Source organism: Solea solea, chromosome 5 (genome assembly GCF_958295425.1).
Source record: "Solea solea chromosome 5, fSolSol10.1, whole genome shotgun sequence".
NCBI lineage: Eukaryota > Metazoa > Chordata > Actinopteri > Pleuronectiformes > Soleidae > Solea > Solea solea.
Window position 1 is genome coordinate 25990960 of NC_081138.1, and position 19997 is coordinate 26010956.

Below are 19997 nucleotides of genomic sequence, written 5' to 3' on the forward strand. Positions count from 1 at the left end.
GCTCTAAAAAGTGTAAATCTTTAAGTTTGTGTGGTCTCATAACTTCAAGTCTATCAACGTGCCGCGCATTTGTCACCGGTAGCACATACTGCAGGATTTAATCAATCGTCAATTGGAGAATTATTCATAAACAAGCTGTTCTCAAGCAGAATTAAAGTTATTCTCATGTGTGTCAGTCTATTAGTCTGTGCTTTAATATAGGCCGGAGGCTGTTACAGGCTGTCTTTCAGATTATGATTCATAAGCACTCCATTCTCAAGACAGGTAAAACTCATTATCATCAGTCTCTAGTTCTTTGTAATGATTATATATTACATAGAGACGACACATTCCCCGCCATACTAGTATAATACAGTGTTACCGCTGGGAGAAACATTGTTCAAAGACAGTTTTGGGACTAAAAGTGGTCAGCGGCTTTACTTTTTCTTAATGTTTTAATGATCTCGGTTCTCAGCCTGACGCTCTAACTGTAACCTCACTGAACCTTCATTTCAAGCACCGAGATTTTGGTCACAGCGATGAAAAATGTTGGTATGTTTTTAATGACCGAGGATCCCACAGTGAGAAAGTACATTTCTCATTTATGTCTAGAGTTTAAGAACATTAGGGGGATCCCTGGACGACACAGTTAACAGTCATTATCATCATTCTTTAGCTGCACATAATGATTACAGATAACAAAGGTATGGTTCTGTACAGTGCAGCTTCTAATTTTACAACTGGGATACAGACTTTTGAGGGTGTTTAAGCATATGTGCAGAAACCACCGGTGATCATTGTACTTAACATCATGATAAAATACAGACTCCCCGAGGCAGACGTGTATTATTATGAGTCAGTAAGTTTCTCACAGAGCTGCAGTAGACTTTGCTTTTTAACTAAATACAGAGTGGGAGTCAAGCGTCTAACATTATTGAACCATTTTCAGACATGGACAAGTCCAGAAGTTTGGTCTGGATTTTCTGTTTGCTCTTCACATACGACAGACGCACTGGGTCATACATATACAACTGACTTAAACATGCAGCACACAGATCCCACTCCCACTTGGTCACTATTCTAAGTTTTGACCCAGAAGTTTGACTAGTAGGGATAAATTCTTTAAAAAAAAAAAAAAAAAAAAATTAATAATACTAATTATAAGTTAGTAAAAATGTCTTGATTTCATGGCGGGGCTTAAGCAGCTTTGGGGACTGTTGAGGATCTGGGCTTCCAGACCATCACATCACATTGCTGCTTGTATAAAATGACATTGTAGTAATAAATATAATATAATATAATATGATATATATATATATATATATATATATATATATATATATAGAAACATGTCACCTTTCACTTTCCTCGTTCCCTCCTTTGTCCCCGATTTTTTCTTTCACCGCAACCTGTCTTGGCAGATGGCCGCACATTTTTGAATCTGGTTCTGTGAGAGATTTTCTTCCTGTTAAAAAGAAAGTTTTTTTCTCTCTACTGATGCCTAGTGTTTGAACTGTTGGGGTTCTCCTCTCTCTATAATACTGTGCATATAATACTATGCACAGTGCCTTGAGATAATATGTGTTGTGATTTGAAATTTTATTGCTGCACAGAAACCAAAAGCTCAGACTTAAAGTCTACAGTCAGAGGAGACTCGTTCCCGTGGTGGAGTGAAACAGACAAATGAACATTCTGATATAATGCACATAAAACATCCCCAAAACCAGTATCGAACAGAATCCAAAGTTTGAGTCAACAGAGCATTTCTGAGTTTTCATTTGTACATGCTGTAGCTAATGGAATCAAAGAAGCATTTTAGTGTCTATGATTTTTGTCTAATAAATATTATCTGAGCGGGGTTTTCCATATTATTTCCATAATATATAATACATAGGAAGAGCGGTGTACAGAACACAATGTTTTTTGTTCACCACAACAGACTCACTTAAGGTGACTCTCTCATGTGGAAACCACTTTGTATTCGACTGTGCTACATGTGAGCGTGTGCACAGTCAGTGTAAGTAAAACAAGGAGAGAGGAGAGAGAGAGAGAGAGAGAGAGAGAGAGAGAGAGAGAGAGAGAGAGAGAGAGAGAGAGAGAGAGATCCATGCATACTCTCAAATACACACAGAGAGCACAGCGGTTTTAATTTTAATTGCAGGAGCACATGAGGAGGCACACAAGCGCATTTGATTTTGTCTTCACGTCCACACGCATATGCAGAAAAACACTATACCAGTGTTAATTGCAGCAGCACATGCTCGGCTGAGTGTGAAAATCAGCAGGATTATTGATGAGGTTTTTATTATAGAGCTAGATGCTAAGGAATGGATGAGGTATGAGCCTGGGCTTCTGTGATAATTAAAAGCCTCTGCATTTGATCTGGATGCTGTTTGAGACGCACAGACCCCCCCCCCCCCCCCCAAGCTTCCAAGACATATGTCAACCACCCCACACTGCAGGGGTGTTTATCGTATTTATCATTAAATTCATTGGTTTTATTGCTTTGTAGTGTTTAGGCTCAATTGGATTCCCATTAGCTGCTGCTACGGCGAAGAAATATTTGTCCTGAGGTCCAGGTGAAAGAGACACTTTCACCTCCCATATGGATCACCTCATAAAATACTGAGATAAAATACACAGAGAAAGATCGGCGGCTCAGGATACCACTGGAGAAGCTTCCTTCACACAGTTTGTTTTCATTTTAAATGTAACTTTTTAAAAAAAAAAAGGACGGATGTATTTGAATTTCAACAGCTCATGATTCATCAGGTGTAAAACATCGGATATCACACGGATGAAACTGAGCAAATACCCAGAAAAAATAAACCCAGGCACAGAAGAGGGTTTTTCTTCACATGGCTTATGAATGACAGCAAGCAAATTAGCATATAAGGTGCCTCCAATAAAGTGAATTAAGAGTGGATGTGTTATGAATCATTTTGGGACTTCTGCAAATATTTTTTTAAGATTACCATGAAAAATAACAGTTTTCTTGAGATGTGACAATAAGAAAAGGTTTTCATTTCAAATGTAATATTAGTAACGATACACATCCACCATTACTGAGATAATTGATGCTGCTGATTTGTGTATAAACAGTATTTGGGATTGTAAACATCGTTCCCTTTCAACAACTTAAACAAATCATATTAATTTTCTTGTTTTCTGTGCAATGTTTACCGATTATTCCATTTGTGCAGTTGCTTTTTATTTTATGGCTTCGATTTTATTGCTTTTATTTGGATTTTATTGTTCTCATTGTGTGTCATTTATTATATTATTGTCGTTGTTGTTATTATGTTTATTGCACTGCCAGTGACAATGCTTTCATTGTGGAAGGATGAGCGATTTATGGCGCTCAAAACCACAGATGCTTAACGGCGAAGCGCAGACATGCTTTGTGTTCTTGATTGGAAAGTGCGCGAAGAGTGCTTTGTTATGATACAACAAATTGCACAGAGAAAGGCATCGCACTGTCCATTGTGATCCCGTTGAAATTAATCAAGTAAAACTGCAAAATGTGAAAAGGAAACAGGGGATGGGGAGGATGGGGGAGGATGGGGAACTCTAAAGAGACAGAAATAAACAAAAATTGAAGCACTGCACTTGAATATTGATGATCATAAATGTCCGTAATTGATTAATAAATCGCTCTACTGGCTTTCACATGTGTCGCAGAGGACATGTTTCTCCAGCTCTGGCCAAGAAGAGTCACAACACTGTCACAACACTGTCCCTTCAGGCTCCACTTTTGAAATGTTAAAACATAACAAACAGCTGACACGGATAATATAAACATCCAGTCCACTGGGAAAATAGCAGTGGAACCGAAAGTGAGTCAGGTAGATGCAGTGAGTTTATCGTTTATTTTTATTTTTACAAGCACAGTAAGGTGCACTGTGTGTGTCTGATTTTGATTTCTATTAAAATGAGATGAACATTCATATCAGACTCATTGGGTCAAAGCTCAGCTGCATGAGTGTTGCTGCATGTCACTATTTTCCAGTGTTGGTCATTATTATTTATTTCAGGTTTAATTTTATTGGCCTTGTTATAATAAAAGCAATTCAAGCACAATGGAATTTGATTTGATTTTGAAAAGGGTTTGACTGGTTGGTGCTGACTTTGTAACAAGTTAAAAAAAACCTTCAGATTCTGAGAAAAAGTCCACAAACCATTGACTAGAAAAACCCCACTTCTCTCAGCCTTGACTTAAAGTGTAATCTTTATGGTGTATACTTTATTGTATTTTCATATTTTTGAGCAACAGAACGTGTTCGACACTGTGACAGAAGCATTTACACAGTGAAATAGTGCCTTTCCTTTTCTTTTTTTTTTAGCTCCATTTGCATAATGAAAAGTAACTGCAGCGAGTCACATACGTTTATGGGCTCTGTGGTTTGTTGGCAGTGAAATGATGTGTACGTTTTCCTCTGAACAGGTTAGAAGTTTTATATTCCCAGGAGTAATTGTATTTCCAATATACACTGAATATTTCTTTTTGTTTGTTTTGTTTTTAAAGGGTGTTGAAATGTCACAGTAGCCACAAACAGACACACATTATAGTTTACTTACAGACAGCATTTTTGTGACTTGAGTCTTTACTTGGCATCATCTTCACTCCTCTGGACTTCAGCTCGATTGCTTTCTTGACTGTAAAAGAAAAGAAATAAATGTAATTATACAGCCTAGACAGGTGGTTCTTAAACTTTGTATACCAAGTACCACCTGACAAAATAATATAAGTAACATCATCATCGGTAACGTTAAAATAAATAGGACGAGCAAAGTCAGCTACGGACTTTTCACAAGAGGCAGATTCCTTCCTCAAATATACTGGTAGAGTAAAATTAGATTAAGATGGAGCGAGAGACAAGGTGAATTATTATAACCCTGAAACACCGAGCGTATCGCTAGTGACACATTTGCGCACCTGGCATTATCATAATTATGTGACGGTTTGTGCTATCGGAAAATTCCCAGCGGTTTCTGAAAGCTGAGAAGTTGCACGTCAAAGGCAACGTGTGGTTATTACGGTAATTTCACTTGCGCCGTTGCAGAAAGCCGGCGAATCAGTGTCTTTGTCACCAGAGAGGTTTTTGGACATTGAGACAAAAACTCAAACATATACTATCATTACACTGTTAAAGTTCAAATTTAACATGCAAAATCTGGTGTTCACCTAGAGTGTTTATATAAATAAAACCTTTTGTTTTCTTCTTTTTAAATTGTTAATACACTGTGAGTAATAGAAAAGCACTTACTCACAGGACATTTTATGGGCCTTTTATGGTTAAAATGAGCAAACATTTTGAGGCTTAGGTGTTAGAGGGATCAATTGTTTTTTCTTGTGGTTGTTGCTATTTGTTTCATTTTCCTACGCGCTCTGGTCATAATTCCTAAGCTCCACTTCGGTCACATACCCTGGTATATACTGTAGAAAAGCGTTTCTGATTTACCTCCAAGTTGAGCAAGCTCGTGTACCACTGGTGGTACACATACCACAGTTTGAGAATCATGTGCGCAGGTAAATTCATGAATTATTAGTATCTACTATCATTCTCAGGGTTGCTATTTACTGTACATCTGTGTGTGTGTGCGACATCAAAAACAGTTTCCTCACACACCCGCTCCCACATCACAAGATAAATGTGACAGTGGCAGAAAAAGAAAAGAAAGAGAAGAATAAGATTTAAAAAGATTAGGAAACATAAGAACGAGGAAGCGGAGACAAAAGAGAGGAGCGGCATTAAAAATGTGTCGCCTCTCTTTGAGCCTTGGTAACACTGCAGTGGATACAGCTACGACAAAAACTACGGTCCACTGAAAAACAGACACGGCATAAAAGTACATCTCTCTCTCCCGATCTCGGTTTCTTTCTTTCTGTTTACACTCACATGAACGTGGTAAAAGTGCTGATGTAATGACATTTACAGAAAACAGACAGCCTCACTGTGTTTTTCTGTGCGCTGCAAGCGGCCAATTAAACCTGGGCCGCTGTGTGGCGACTAATATGCATTTTGAAATAGCGATTCAGCGAGACATGAGGAGAGAAACTGGGCTTGTAACAAGAGGGTCACCAGCTCAAATCCCAGGTTGATTTAAGCGCAGAGGTCAAATTCACTATAATTGGTGTGTGTACAAATAAAAATGACAGAGAAGTCTTTCAAGTCATTTGTCAATCGATTGCTATGTAGAATGTAACCAATTAAATATTAATTCATTAATTAAGTGCCCGACAGCGATCGATAGCTTTCCTTTTGTGTGGCACTTCTCTGGACCTTATTTACTGCATTCAAACATCAGAGGGTGCACATTAACCAAAGCACTATTTTACTTAACGGTTACTTAAAAATGGTTAAGTGACCATTAAGTCATCATTACCCACTGATGAATTGATGATTAGTTTATCCTTTTTGTGCACCATGGCAGGGAACAGTGCAGCTACATGAGGTTCACAGTGGATGTGTCTGCTGCTGCATCGCACTCGCGTGTGTTCACACACCACCAGTACGTTTATGACTTTAGTTTCTGATTTATCGCTTACTGAAAATGTCATGTGATTTACTCAGACGGACACGGAGAGAGAGAAAGTGAGAGAATCTGCCCTTCACCTGATATACTTACTTAGTTATAATTTGTATGTATTCAGATTCAGCCTGGACACTTAGGACTTGTTTAGACTACTGCCCAATTTGGATTTGTAAGCATTTCCAATCCGAATCTGATCTTCCTGACCAACTGTTCACACTTCATAAAGTGATCAGATCCAATCTGCGTGTGTCCATATTGACACAATCCTAGTCTCCAACATGGATTTCTATAGTTACAGGTCAAGCCCCAGAAAAACAATAATCTGTTTCTGTCTGTGGAGCTGCGGCACAAACTCTCTTCTCCACATTAAACTATTGTCTTTCACTGTGTTGATCGTTTAACACACCTCCAGTTAACACCTGTCTCCCTGAATCTGCGTCATTGATGTTGTTGTTGTTTGTCTCACACTGCTCGTGACGCAGACGACACGTTGAAATGCTACCTGAGCGCATCTGAAACCACCAACGTATGTGGGTTTTAATGAGCTTTGGAAAAATGGGACTAAACAAGGCCTTGAACTACTTAAAAAGGTGTCAAGTTAATGTAATCATGCTGGTAGAATGTGTCAATATCACGAAACAGCGAAGGAAAGTGTTCACACACATTTCTGTAAAAGACACCCAGCTCTGCTACTTTCCCCAATGAGCACTTAAAACAAACACCTGCATGCAACTATAGGTGCTTTAAAAAAAAATGTGTCATATACCTTGGTATTGAGCACTGAATCCTTTCCTTCGATGGTTGCTGTCTGAGGTAAAATGTATCCGAAGCCAGTTCTTATTCGATATCACCGGTGAGGGCAAGGTTGTTCCAGTCAACCTGTATAAAAAAAAAGAAGCAAATAATGACAACTGTAAAAAATATATTCACATTGTACAATCCAAAATGTGACAGAAAAAGAAAAGTGTGACTGCACTAACTTTTTTGCTGCATAGCGTATTCATTCTATACTATGAGCACAGCAGAGGAAGACAATGTCCATGGGAAAGAGACGGTAGGTAAGTGAAAATTCAAACTGTCCAACTTTGCAGAGGAATACACAGATGTCTCTTCCAGTAACGAACACTGTTGCAACTGTGAAAAGTGGACATATTTCTATACATTTATGTATTAGTTATGAGTATAATATTGAAATACACATAAAAGTTTGTGTTTGTGGATGAAAGACTGGATTTAAATATTGCAAAAAAAAAGTCCAACAAAAAGATGCAGCAGTTGGAGGGAAAGTGCTTGGAAATTGCTGCCATGTAATTAGGGATCGCAGCTATAGAGAGTGTAGCACGACCAAGTGCTCCTGTGAAAAATGTTGCGAAATTACACATCAAAAAAAAGGATCAACACGGTATATCACAGGAGGCACAGCACGGAAGTGTTAATAACTACATGCGACTTCATCTGAGGGCGCGCGCGTAATAGAAAATGTCTTTACGTGAAGCAGAACTTTCCAAAGTACGATTTTGTCGGAGTGCCTGGCGATAATTTATGGAGGTATTTTGTTGAAAGGCAATTTGTTCCACTGGCATGGAAAATGTGGACGTGGGAAAGGCATGGAGGATATAACCCATTCACATAATGATCTATGCTGACCAAAAGTAGGTTTATGCAGCTGTATTAAATACTCTACAGCACCAAACTGTGTTTAGAATACAAAGTCAGTTGAGGTTTATAAGGTATTCCATCCCTATACAACTATACAGTCACAAGAAATCTAATCCCATTGTTCCCATACTCCTACACAATCATAATTGTAATGAATTTTATCACAAATTGAATAATTTATGGCCTTAAAAGAGGAGGTTTTTCCACATATACCTTACATTTATGACCGTGACACTCTTTGAAAAACAACAAAAACAAAACAAACATACATTATTACTGAAAGTCCAAATAACAGACATGAATACAAAGAAAATGGAAACATTGCATAAACAATTGTAAAAGACAATCACAGCAGTGTTTTCACACGTATGACTGGCAACGTATAGCAAGAAGCCTGGTGTTGGCCAGCAGCAAAATCAGCACCATAGTGTGAAGTTGTGTGCTAAAGTCAAAATGTGTTGTTTTAGCAATGACATGAAGACCATACAGTATAATTATTTTGATCAGAAGATACAAAAATATGAACGCACTTTTAAAATAACACATTTTTCAATTAAAAAAAACAGATTCTTCAGGTTAAAGTGTCAAGTATTTGAGTGTGATGTACCCGTACACTTGAACAATAACATGACCCTGGCTCTCTTAAACCTGGACTGGAACCTAAATTAATTTTACTGGTAAATTTTGCATTTTTCATAGTCTCATTTTAGAGTCTCATACTATCTCAAAAATATCTGCTGTGGAAAAAAAGGCTCCATTACACCAGGTTTACTCAAGACATGCTTGAGCTCTTACATACACATGTGGCAAGGGCGTAGGTTTGCGTAATATTTGGAGAAAGCCAGATTGTCCATACCAATATTAAAGACAGGGCAATGTGTACGTGTGCGTGAATGCCGTGAGAGGAGAGCGAGAGCGAGCGGATTTTACGAGCATCAGTGAACGCATCACAAATCACAGAGGAGACGAGAGAGAGAACGCAGGTGACGTGCTGTTCTGACAACACATCGGTGAGTGTCACAGAATTAGACATAAAAACGACAAAGCTGGTGGTGCCCTGAGACGTTTTTGTGTTCATAACAAACTCACACTCCAGAACTGTAAAAATAATGTTCAACAACCACAACCAATCTCTTATTAATGGAATAAGAAGGTGCAAATTATGATGATTATTTGATTTTGCTGTGATATCCAAATGATTCTGAGCTCAGAATCTAATGAAAGACTGCGGGCAGATGAATACTTTTAGCCTTTACAGAAAAATATGCAGTCAAAAAATCTTATGAAGCTGTTTCCACAACATCACCACTAAGACGACGGCGACTTGGTTGCCTTTGGTAAATGTTACATCATAATCTTATCTCTTGCATTTCGTTAATAAAAGCAACCAAGAAAAACTGCCCAGGAGTCAGTGTTCTACAATTCTCCCTCGTGCACAGAAGCCACTGTAACTTCCTTTTAATAAAGCTGCAGGTATGTACTGTGCAGACAGGGAAAGACAGAGAGGGAGGATGCACAGCGGCGGTGTGAAATATTAAACAGGCTTGTTAGAGGATCTTATTTAGTGCTTATTATAGCCTTCTGCATATAGTCAGGAATGTTATCAAATCAAATAAAAGGGAAGAAGACGGAACAAGACAACGGATGAAAATCAGAGAGAAAGGGAGAGGATGAGAAATGTCAGATGAGACAAAGTGTCTCTGTCCAAACGCTCTAACTCCACAGAACGCACAGAGGATCGACGACAGCGGTGTCTCTGTGGCGTCTCGGTGTGGTTAAATACAAATGTGTGACAGTATAAGAGATAAGAACCTGGAAATGAGACAGAAAACATGGACGTTTTCCCAGCACTACTGTATGTGATCCATATGTACACACTTTCTGTGATCAAATGACATAGAAGGTAAATATAGCACACGACAGACGAGTAAATAGTGTTGGTAGTTACAGTATATGTCCCGCACTTCACCTCTGTACTCCGTTTGCAGCGGGGCAAGTAAAATTGATGTGCAACTCTGACAAGCACCAACAAAGCATCTTTTTTTATTAGACCTTCAGTCCAGTAATAATGCTGTTCAGCTGCATTATTCAGAGCTACTATAAACTGTATATGAATGAAAACTGATTCATGTTTTAGATACAATTTTCAAATCATATTACAGTACAGCGGGGCAATAATAAATACTAAAAAAAAATTGAATTGAATTAACCCCATACCACCAATAATAACATTTTATTGTTCGACATTCTCTAGTTAGTGTATGATAATTGTGAATGGAGGAAGTCAGCTAATGCAGTGCATACAGACAGTGTGAATGAGGAGGATCATGAAATGGAGGTAAATAAAACACAGGGCTTTGACACAACAAGACGGGGGGGAACATCGCTCCAATCCAACCAGTTCTCCTCTCCACTGGCTCCCAGTGTGTTTTTGAATCGATTTCAAACTTTAAATGTTCGTTTTTCAAACCCTAAATGGCCTCGCCCCAGGCTATTTAACTGGAATTTTAACTGTTCGCCAGTGTGGCAGAGCTTTGCAGTCGTCCAACCAGTCGCAGAAAATGTTCTGTCATAATGTTCCTTTCACTTTGTTTTTCTTGTATATTCTTATATATAATATTTTTGGGCAAAGAACCATATGCATGGACCTTGATTCTCTACATGAAAATAAAGGGAAAATGTCTTGTTATATCCTACAACAACACTGTAAATTTGACCTAGACCTTGTTGTGTATTACAACCATCCTTATGAGGCGTCCTAAGCCTACATATGGTCAGATCAGTTTGGTTGGAAGACATTTGTTTTCACAAAGGGCTGTGGAGCATTAGTATGTGTTTGCATCTCTATTTCATAAATGCATATTAGTCCCCAGTGATGTAAAAATCAATTGTTCCTGTTTTTAAAATGATTGAAGAGGCGGCCCTCACATTTTTCTTCTAAGAGCCCAAACTTGGAAGTTAAAATTGGGATGAGATTATCATAAGTAAGTGCTGAATCAATCCACGTAGTGGTGCACATTAAAATAAGGGTTTGAAGACATTAATGGGTGTAACTTTCCTAAACTGCTATAATTGCAAGGATGGATGTTTGCAGCTTAACTAAATCAGATAAATAAAGTCATCCCGCGTAAGAGAGCGGAAAAAGTAGAAAAATATGTAAAGTGGGGAGAAAAATGGTTGCACCTTTTCCATTATTCATAGCGACTGGCCAGCTGCCTGACATTGGAAAAGAGAGTGAGACAAGAGGTCAGTAAAGGACAAAGGAGGAATGAGACTGAACGTGAACGAAGTAAGGGGAGGAAGAAGAGGAGGGAAATGTGAAAGAAAAGAGACTGATAAATGCTTGTAAGGAGAGATACCTGTGCTGAAAAGGAAACGAGGGAGGAGACGGATAATGAATGACAGAAAACAGTTAAGCAGGGACTGATGAATGAAGTACACAGGAAAAAAGGAGGTGAGATCAGGAAATCCACTTAAATAAATGGAGGACGGGGGTTAGACTCGCCGCAAGGAGAGGTCGAAAAGTGAAAGAGGGTGATACAATGAGGAGAGTCTAAATGAGGTTAGACATTACAAAAACAGATTGTGAAGGATGGAGATAAATGACAACGCAAGTGAAGCTGGAGAAGGGGTGAGCAATGTTGGGAGAAGGGATGAGGGGACGGGGGGGAGGCGAGTGTAAAACAAAAATGAGGAATGAAAAAAACTGTGCGACGAGGAGGAGAAGAAAAGAGGCAGAGCAACAAAAGGATAAAAGGGATCATACCAGAGGAGAGGAGATAAGACAAGGAAGAGAGGAGCTGGGTGACAGTCCGAAGAAAAGAACAAGACAATAAATGAAAAGAGGGGAGGGGAGGAGAGGAGAGGAGAGGAGAGGAGAGGAGAGGAGACGAGAGGAGACGAGAGGAGGACAAAGGTACCAAATGCAGGAAAATGTTTCATAACTTACGAATGTCCGTATTATTAGACCAGGAGCTTTTTAGTAATACATGGACGTGACAACACGGACAACTTCCTACGGTCTGCGCATCATTGTCTTGGCCCCTATCCTCCCTATTGGCTGCTTGTAATGCTGGCAATACATTATTTCAGGCTCATTCTCCTGCTGCACATGCTGCAAGTCCCTGTGGACGTAAGTATCTGCAAAACGACAAAGAAGACGCCATAAAAATAAATGATTGGATACGAGTCTAAAAAGTTGGAAAGCACATTATTCTCAACATAAAGCTGTTTATTCCGAGTGCTTAGTGCAAAACCCTGGTGCGCCGGTACACTGTTAATCTTATAACACATCCACCCACTCACACAGAAACACATATACACAGAGGGACAACCACACAGCCAGTAAACATAATTTAAAATGTAAATACAAGAGAGAGGGCCACACGGCGAAGGAGAGGCCAGCACTGTTGCCTCACAGCAAAAAGCCCCAGGTTTGTGACCCAGTCAGAGCAAAAGCCTTTCTGCATGCTTCCAGCTCCCTACTATCCTCGTGTAAAGGATAAAGAAGTGGTAGAGAATGAATGAATGAATGAATGAATGAATTAATGAGCATAGAAGAGAAGGAGAGTAGTTGAAAAGGAAGCAAGGGAAAAAAAGGCAAAAAGAACGAGTAAAGGAAGGAAAAGTGTGGAAATAAAACGCTACACAGATGGATGAGAGGAGACCGAGGGAAAAAAGAAAAGATCTGAGCAAATTTCTTTGGCAGATATCACTGATCCCTTACTGGCAAGCATCGAGCTACTGAGAATGGACACGGTTCATTGGTTTAATGTGATGCCCTTTGAATTGGCAGATGAAGCATAGAGTTTTGGCAAAGTGGCTGGAGGGTGTGTTCAAACCATCACAGCTGAATCAGCCTGAGAAAACAGACCAAGGTCAAGGTGCTTGTAAAGACAATCTAGCAGAAGGTTTAATCTCCCCATGGCCTATACCAGGGGTCTGCAACCCTCAGCTCCGGAGCCGCATGAAGCACTGAAAGCCCTCGGCAGTGGCTCCCTGTAGCTTTGAAAATAACACCTTGGGGATCAAGGTGATAAATAAAATGGTTTTAATATTTTCTTAACTAAAATATGCCTGCCACCTTTATCCCAGCCACAAATCTGTGTTTGAAATATAAATATATACATGTTTCTCCCAACACTTCTATGAACATAAAAAGTAAATGCAAATGTAAGGTTTTCTTTTTGTAGTTCTTCAGTTTCAGGTCAAATAGGTTCTGCAGCTCCAGATGAATTATATTTGGTGTGGGAGGGGATCACAGAGGTGAGTTGAGACTGGCTCATGGGGAGAAAAACAGACCAGGTTTGGATGAAATGTGCAGAAGGAGAAAGAACTTTGCAGCAAGGATGGAGATTTTGTCATCACGTGATTAAGTGTTTTGTATTCCGTGTTGTTTTCCATGGAAGATGCTGTGGAGGGTATGGGTGGTCAAAGCCATCAGGTTGTTCATACAAGGCAGGTGTGTTTGTGCCTCATCTCCGCCCTGTTTATATTAAATATTGACCAGTGACATTATCATGGTATTTTCAGCTATTTGTAGATGATGTTGTCCTTCTGGGTTTATCAGACTGCGATTCCTCTGATAGGCCAGTCCATGGTATGATGTCAGTCAGTCCACTGAGGTTCACTGTGGTGGAGTGATGTTCACATGCAAGCCCAAAACTCCACGACTACGTGGACCATACATTTTTCATATGAATAGAACTACACGTACATGTGTGTGACCAGAATGCATCTGCAACTCTCTGCAAACATGGATGAGGAAAGCTCAGAGAGGCCTTTGTGGTCAGGATCTTCATGTCTGAGAATGTAGTTGTCACTTGTTTTACCCACAAATTAGTCCAGGATATAGAAAACCACTTATATGTGCATGGCTGACAATTAGTAGGGAGTATTTTTATTTTATCACGTATGATGATTAGCAGACATGCTGTTGTGGTTAGTTAGCGCCGTGCATTAGAACAGCTCAGTGATGAACTGTACATCTCCCACCTGGATGCTCCCATTTAAATAACTACAACCCGACAGGGCTGATAAACTTGAAAATGTATTTAGTCAACGGACATTTCTTAGTTAATACCATTTCTTTCTTCAAAAAATATAGAAAATGGAATAGACATTAGCAGTTAATAAGCATTAATTTGTCATTTTTTGATAGACTTGCATACAAAAGGTTGTGTCACCCCCTGATGGCCACTAAAAGAATACAGGTTTGAGGCACTTGGAGTCTTCACCAGACTTTAAACTAATGGGACTGTTCATAGTTTTGTACATAGAACATAGGTCAGAATAAACCTTTGACTTGATAATGACACTTGAAAGAAAGTTAGATCCCACATGTAAGTAAGGGATGCTTACAATTGAAAAAACTAACACATTCAGCACTCTTAATGCTATCAGAAAAGTCACAGAGTCACCAGAAAAAAGAATTGTTGCAGTATGTTGTTGCATCTGTATCTGTTTATATGTAGATCCCTTAAGAAAAGTCATTATTTGTGTAGGTGTTGTCGACTAAGTCGGTATTAACTGTGCATGATGACCTTAAGAGGCCTGTGAAAGCATGTAGGGGTGGGTTTCAGTGTAAAAATTAAAAACCTACAGACCGTATCGACCTCTTTATATTAGCACAACAAACCACTGTGCATTAAAGATCTCTAGCTATAATTGAGATGATACATTACAGCTCAAACTCTTGAGTTTTCTGCACTGGCAACTAGTTTAAAATCAATGTGAATAATGTAGTGAGCAATAAAGGACAAAATATGATTAATTGCTGATAGTTGTGCTCTTTGGATATAATAGCTTATATAGCAGAGTAAGAATTAATTTAAGCTGGGGTGTGAAAAAAATGACAGTAATAACTCTGTAAGCTTCAAGCGCCTCAATGTGTCTTGTGCCTTGACGAACTGTGTGTGTGTTTGCGGAGGAGAAAAGAGGGAAGAGAAGCTCAAGATGAGAAGGAGAAGAAAATAGCCAGCCGGAGGGATAGTTGAGAGTGTGGACAATACAAGACAAAGAGAGAGAAAAGGAAGGAGCAGGAGAGGAGGGATACAAGAGCAGGGTTTATGGTGTCGAAAAGAGCATGAGAGAGCATCTATCTATCTATCTATCTATCTATCTATCTATCTATCTATCTATCTATTTATCCATCCATCCATCCATCTATCGAATTTTGTGACCTGGCCAAAAGGCAGGATGATATAAATTCATATATATATATATATATAATATATATATATACACAAAGTGTAAAGTACATGTGCGTGTGTGTGTGTGTGTGTGTGACAACTAGACAACCTGACATTCAACCTGCCAGCCAGCCGACAGGAACATGAAACAGGAAATTACTTTTGGGACAGCCAATCAGGAAAAGCTCTCAGTAAACAGGAAGAACATGTCACAGTAGTCCTGTCAGGTGTCAGTCATTCTCACAATGACCTGACCAAACGCCTCAGTGAAAACATCAGTCATCTCTAATCCCACATCTGGAGAACTCTATGAAGAATCATAAAATATTCGGATTGGCAAAAGCCCATTTAAGTTGACATCTGTGGTAACTACACTGTTTTCCAATTTTGGAACCATTTTTGTTCTGCGATGGAATGGCGACCTGTCCGGGGCGCACCCCACCTTTCACCCTATGTCTGCTGGGATTGGCTCCAGCTCCTCCTGCGACCCCTCATGAGGAGGATAAAGTAGTAGACAATGAATATGTTGTAATTAAACAATATGCCAATTTCCCTGGTTCACAAGGTTTTGATTTAGGTAGCCTGAAAATGCAAATGAAGGCATTTTACAAGACCAATACTTTGAAATCAGGATCTTGGACGATGGACGGCCCTATTTCTTACAAGGCACTCACTATTTTGTGACAAAATGTTGGGTGTACTCTCGCTGCCTTCCGCTGCATTGCAGATGGTGGGTTGACAGTGGTTCTTTAATGTACACTGTCAGAGATAAGATGTGTGTGTGTGTTTGCGCGCATGTGCATGTGTGTAATCTGTCAGAGCCTCAAGAAACGATTAACAGCTCACACTGTCAGAGGGGCACTTAAGACCTGACACATGCAAACATATAGCATGCACTCTCTCTCTCTCACACACACTCACACACACGTGCACACACAGCTATTTGTCTCAGGACATTGCATTGACTTCCATTCATTTGGACAGCCTAAACAAAGATTTATCCCAAACCTTAACCGTAACTAGTGAATACCTAACCCTAACCACATCAAATCAAATCTTAGCAGTTCCGCAGAATTGAGGTTCTGCCTCATTAGGACCAGGTTTGGGTCTCCATGAAGGCAACTGGTCCTGACAAAGTCAGTGAATATGCCAGAAAAGGACCTGAAGAAGTAAGAAATACAGGCATGCACACAAACACGCACACACAGTTTCATGAAACTGCCATGGTTCATGCACACTGCTCTGTGGGTGACAGGTCTAAATGTGCAATTATTCCCCATTCCTTTTGTTTCCATCTAGCGTGATTCTCTCTGCCTCCTTTGCTCCACTTATTTATCTGCCAACTTATCCATTCTGCACCTCCGTGAGTTGCCCCGCGATCGTGAACCATTTTCCACGCATGGAAGACAATGTCATCGCTCGTCAGACGGCGTCAAAAGAACATGAAAAAAGCATGGGAGAACACTTCTGCAGGACATGGCAACCTATAAATGCATTTTCAGGGATCATATTCACCAGAGTAGCCTCATGACATCATTCCCCCTCAAACACAAACTGCAAACATTCAAAATGAACAGTTAAAGAGTTTTGACTGACAAACCTTGTTCATAATCGGTATGGGTTGGCAGGTATCCTTTCTCGTGTGATCAAATAGTTCATTAAAAGACTGACAACAGTTTACACCCACAGGCAGTATAGCCATCGATTTTGACATTAACAGCAGAAGACGCTGCAAAAACTACAATGAATGCAACAACAAGAGAAAAGGAAAATAAACGACAGACATCTCTGTTGTGACGACTTAAGATGCCTCACTTACAACTACCTCCTCACTGAAAAATGCAATTTGTTCATCATGAATCAGCATCTTTGTCAACAGAGAGGAAAGATTTGTGAGTATGTACACCTGTACATACTTTCAATTTTTTGGCCTGTTTTTGGACATTGAGACAAAAACAAACATATACAATTATTATACTGCTAAAATTTAAAATTTAACATGGAAAATCTGGTGTTTGTGTACACCTTTTGTTTTTCTTCATTTTGTATTGTTAATACATTATGTTAATGTGCAGTAAATTGTAAATAACAGCCAGATAATTAAAGTTATTCTAGAAAAATGGGCAAAAGCACTTACTCACAGGACATTTTCTGGTCCTTGAATGGCTAAAATAAGCAAAAAGAGTCCTGATGGACATTTTGAGGCTTCGGCATTAAAGGGTTAATGGTGGATTCATGAACAGCAGCTATATCAGTGACAGAAATCTTAATGGAGACACTTCAGAATTGATAAAGAAAATAACGATGACTATTAAAGACACATTATACGACATTTTAGGAAAAAGAAAAAAAAAATCCAGTCTACATAGTCTGACATCTGAACATATGTGCATATGCTGATAAGGCCAAACGGATTTGTCACTTTCTCATCAATTGATTTTTTTCCAGCTGTTCCACCAGTTCTAACTAGCAACAGCCTCCCATCTGTTTAACCAATTGGCTGCCTCAGTAAACACTTCTAAGCCTTTAATGGTGATGTGTGATATTTTGAACAAACCAAAATGAATCCAAAAGGCACTAAAGTATTGTGCATCTCAATGCTAGTGTGAATGCCACAAAATCAGTAATTCATTAGTGCAGCTAGTCAATAAATAATTACCCCCACAGAGTAGGTTATGTTTTGGCCACAGTTGTGTATGTTGTTGCTTAAATAGCATATGCCTTAAACTGTCCTCTTTAACATCCCGTCCTCTTTCATATACGCAATAAAGCATATTTATTTAGATTAAAATTATTATTATTGGGAGGATAAAAACCCTTTGAGATGGACCTGCCAACTCCTCATTCAGAAAAGTAGTTATTTGCTGTCCTACATTGTGGAATAGTAAAAAAAAAACACCTTAAATATTTAAAACATTTAACACGACAGCAGATTGCTTTAATGTATTTGTTTCCCAAAACCTTGCTCTTTTTAATAAACAAGAAACTGTCATGTGATTATTATTTTTTTTACCTCCGTCCTCATAATGTATTAGTTTCTTCACATAGCATTTGATGTGCATGAGAGGGTGCATTATAATTTGCATCCAAATTATTCACACTTCTGTCCTGTCCAGTGTGCCTTTAAAAGACCTTTAAAACAATAGTATTTCACCAATATTTCATCTCCAAAGGTCTCTAACACCAGAAAAAGTAGCTTGTAGCTTTGTAGCTAGTCACATTTTTGAAAAAGAGTTGCTCTGAATAATCGATAAATAAAGCAATAAAGTCCCTAAGATAGCAACACTGCTCAAACTACGTCAACATCATCAAATAGTAATAATATCATTTAATTAACGAGAGAATTGGCCAAGCCATATTCCTCTGTTATAGCAGCGTTGTGTTATTATTCATAAATTGAGCGTCTGCGTGTCATTCATTCAGCAGATTTACTGCACAAACGTGGCACGTGTGCATTTTGTGCGACTGCGAGAGCAAGAGAGAGGGAGACGGAGCACATGCTGCTTACGAGCGTTGTCATTATTGGCATCTGGTAGTAGCTAGCAGGCTAATTCACTGAGGCAAGACTTGAAGGCTATGAATATAAGAAGCTTTTTTTTTTCAAAGAAAGACGGATGAAGGCAACAAGGCGCCGCAAAGACTAGATGAGGTGGAGGATGAGTTTTCCCCTGTCAGGATGTAAGAGTGTCACTGCCTTATCTACAAGCTCAAGTCAGGCTGGAGGAACAAGGCTCTTTAGCTAGGTCTAGCTCGTTTTTTTTTATGTATTTCTAAAGCACAGCATGATTAAAGCCATAATTCTCATGATAGTAATTCCACATGGCACACCAGTGTGCACCGTAATTCCTACCATGTTAGTGGATACCCGAGCAAGTGGAACGTTCAAAGAGCATCAATAGCACAGCAGAAGAAAGAGCAAGTTTAGATGTTAATAGGAGAGAGATGTTATCAAAGCACAGAATCCTCTGATTAAACCGCAGCGAGTTATAAATAGCAATCGCATCTGTTGCATCAGTGAATATTGGTCTGTAGCATATCATCCATTAGTGTTGCTATGTTGTACGAATGTCAACCCACATGGAATATTGAGCACTAATGATTCTTGAGAGCAGTGGGGCGAAACAAGTGAATTGATTACTTATTTTTGTGGATTGAGTCCAAATACAAGAACTTTATCTACATCAGCTGATTCCTAGTTCTATACATCCAAACAAATCCAACAATGGATGAAATTTGGTTGCATCCAACTTATGCGCAGGACAGAGAGCGATGAAGAACGAGAGAGGGAGAAGAGAACAAGAAAATACAGCAGAGGAAATGACAGATGAGACTTTAGTGAGAGTAGCATAAACAGTGACGATGTCAGGTCGCAGATACACTTCATTTTATGTTGAATGTACCAAGCCTGTAGCTCAAGTCATTGCCCTCTAACTGTATTTGAGGCTAATGATAAGTGTTAACCAGAGCTTGGTGACTTCACTGGAGCTTGACAGGATCCAACAGAACCTGATGAGAGAGGCAAGTTTTGGACAAAATTGTTTGACATAGTCTTCAGGTTGGGTTAAGACACATTGGCTGAGCCAGTGCACCTCCATTTATCCTTCATTGAGTTGCCCGCTTTCCAGAGAAAAA

The 19997-nt window shown here is 39.2% G+C and overlaps 1 protein-coding gene across 1 annotated transcript in view; it reads right to left on the reverse strand.

Moving 5' to 3' along the window:
- Positions 1-19997, reverse strand: part of LOC131459883 (CUB and sushi domain-containing protein 1-like) — a 284673-nt gene that overhangs the window by 165379 nt on the left and 99297 nt on the right. Inside the window, exons 5-6 of the mRNA XM_058630020.1 lie at positions 7283-7395; positions 4558-4635 (exon numbers count right to left, since the gene is read on the reverse strand). Coding sequence (XP_058486003.1) covers positions 4558-4635; positions 7283-7395 — 191 coding nt within the window. The remainder of the gene's footprint in view (positions 1-4557; positions 4636-7282; positions 7396-19997) is intronic.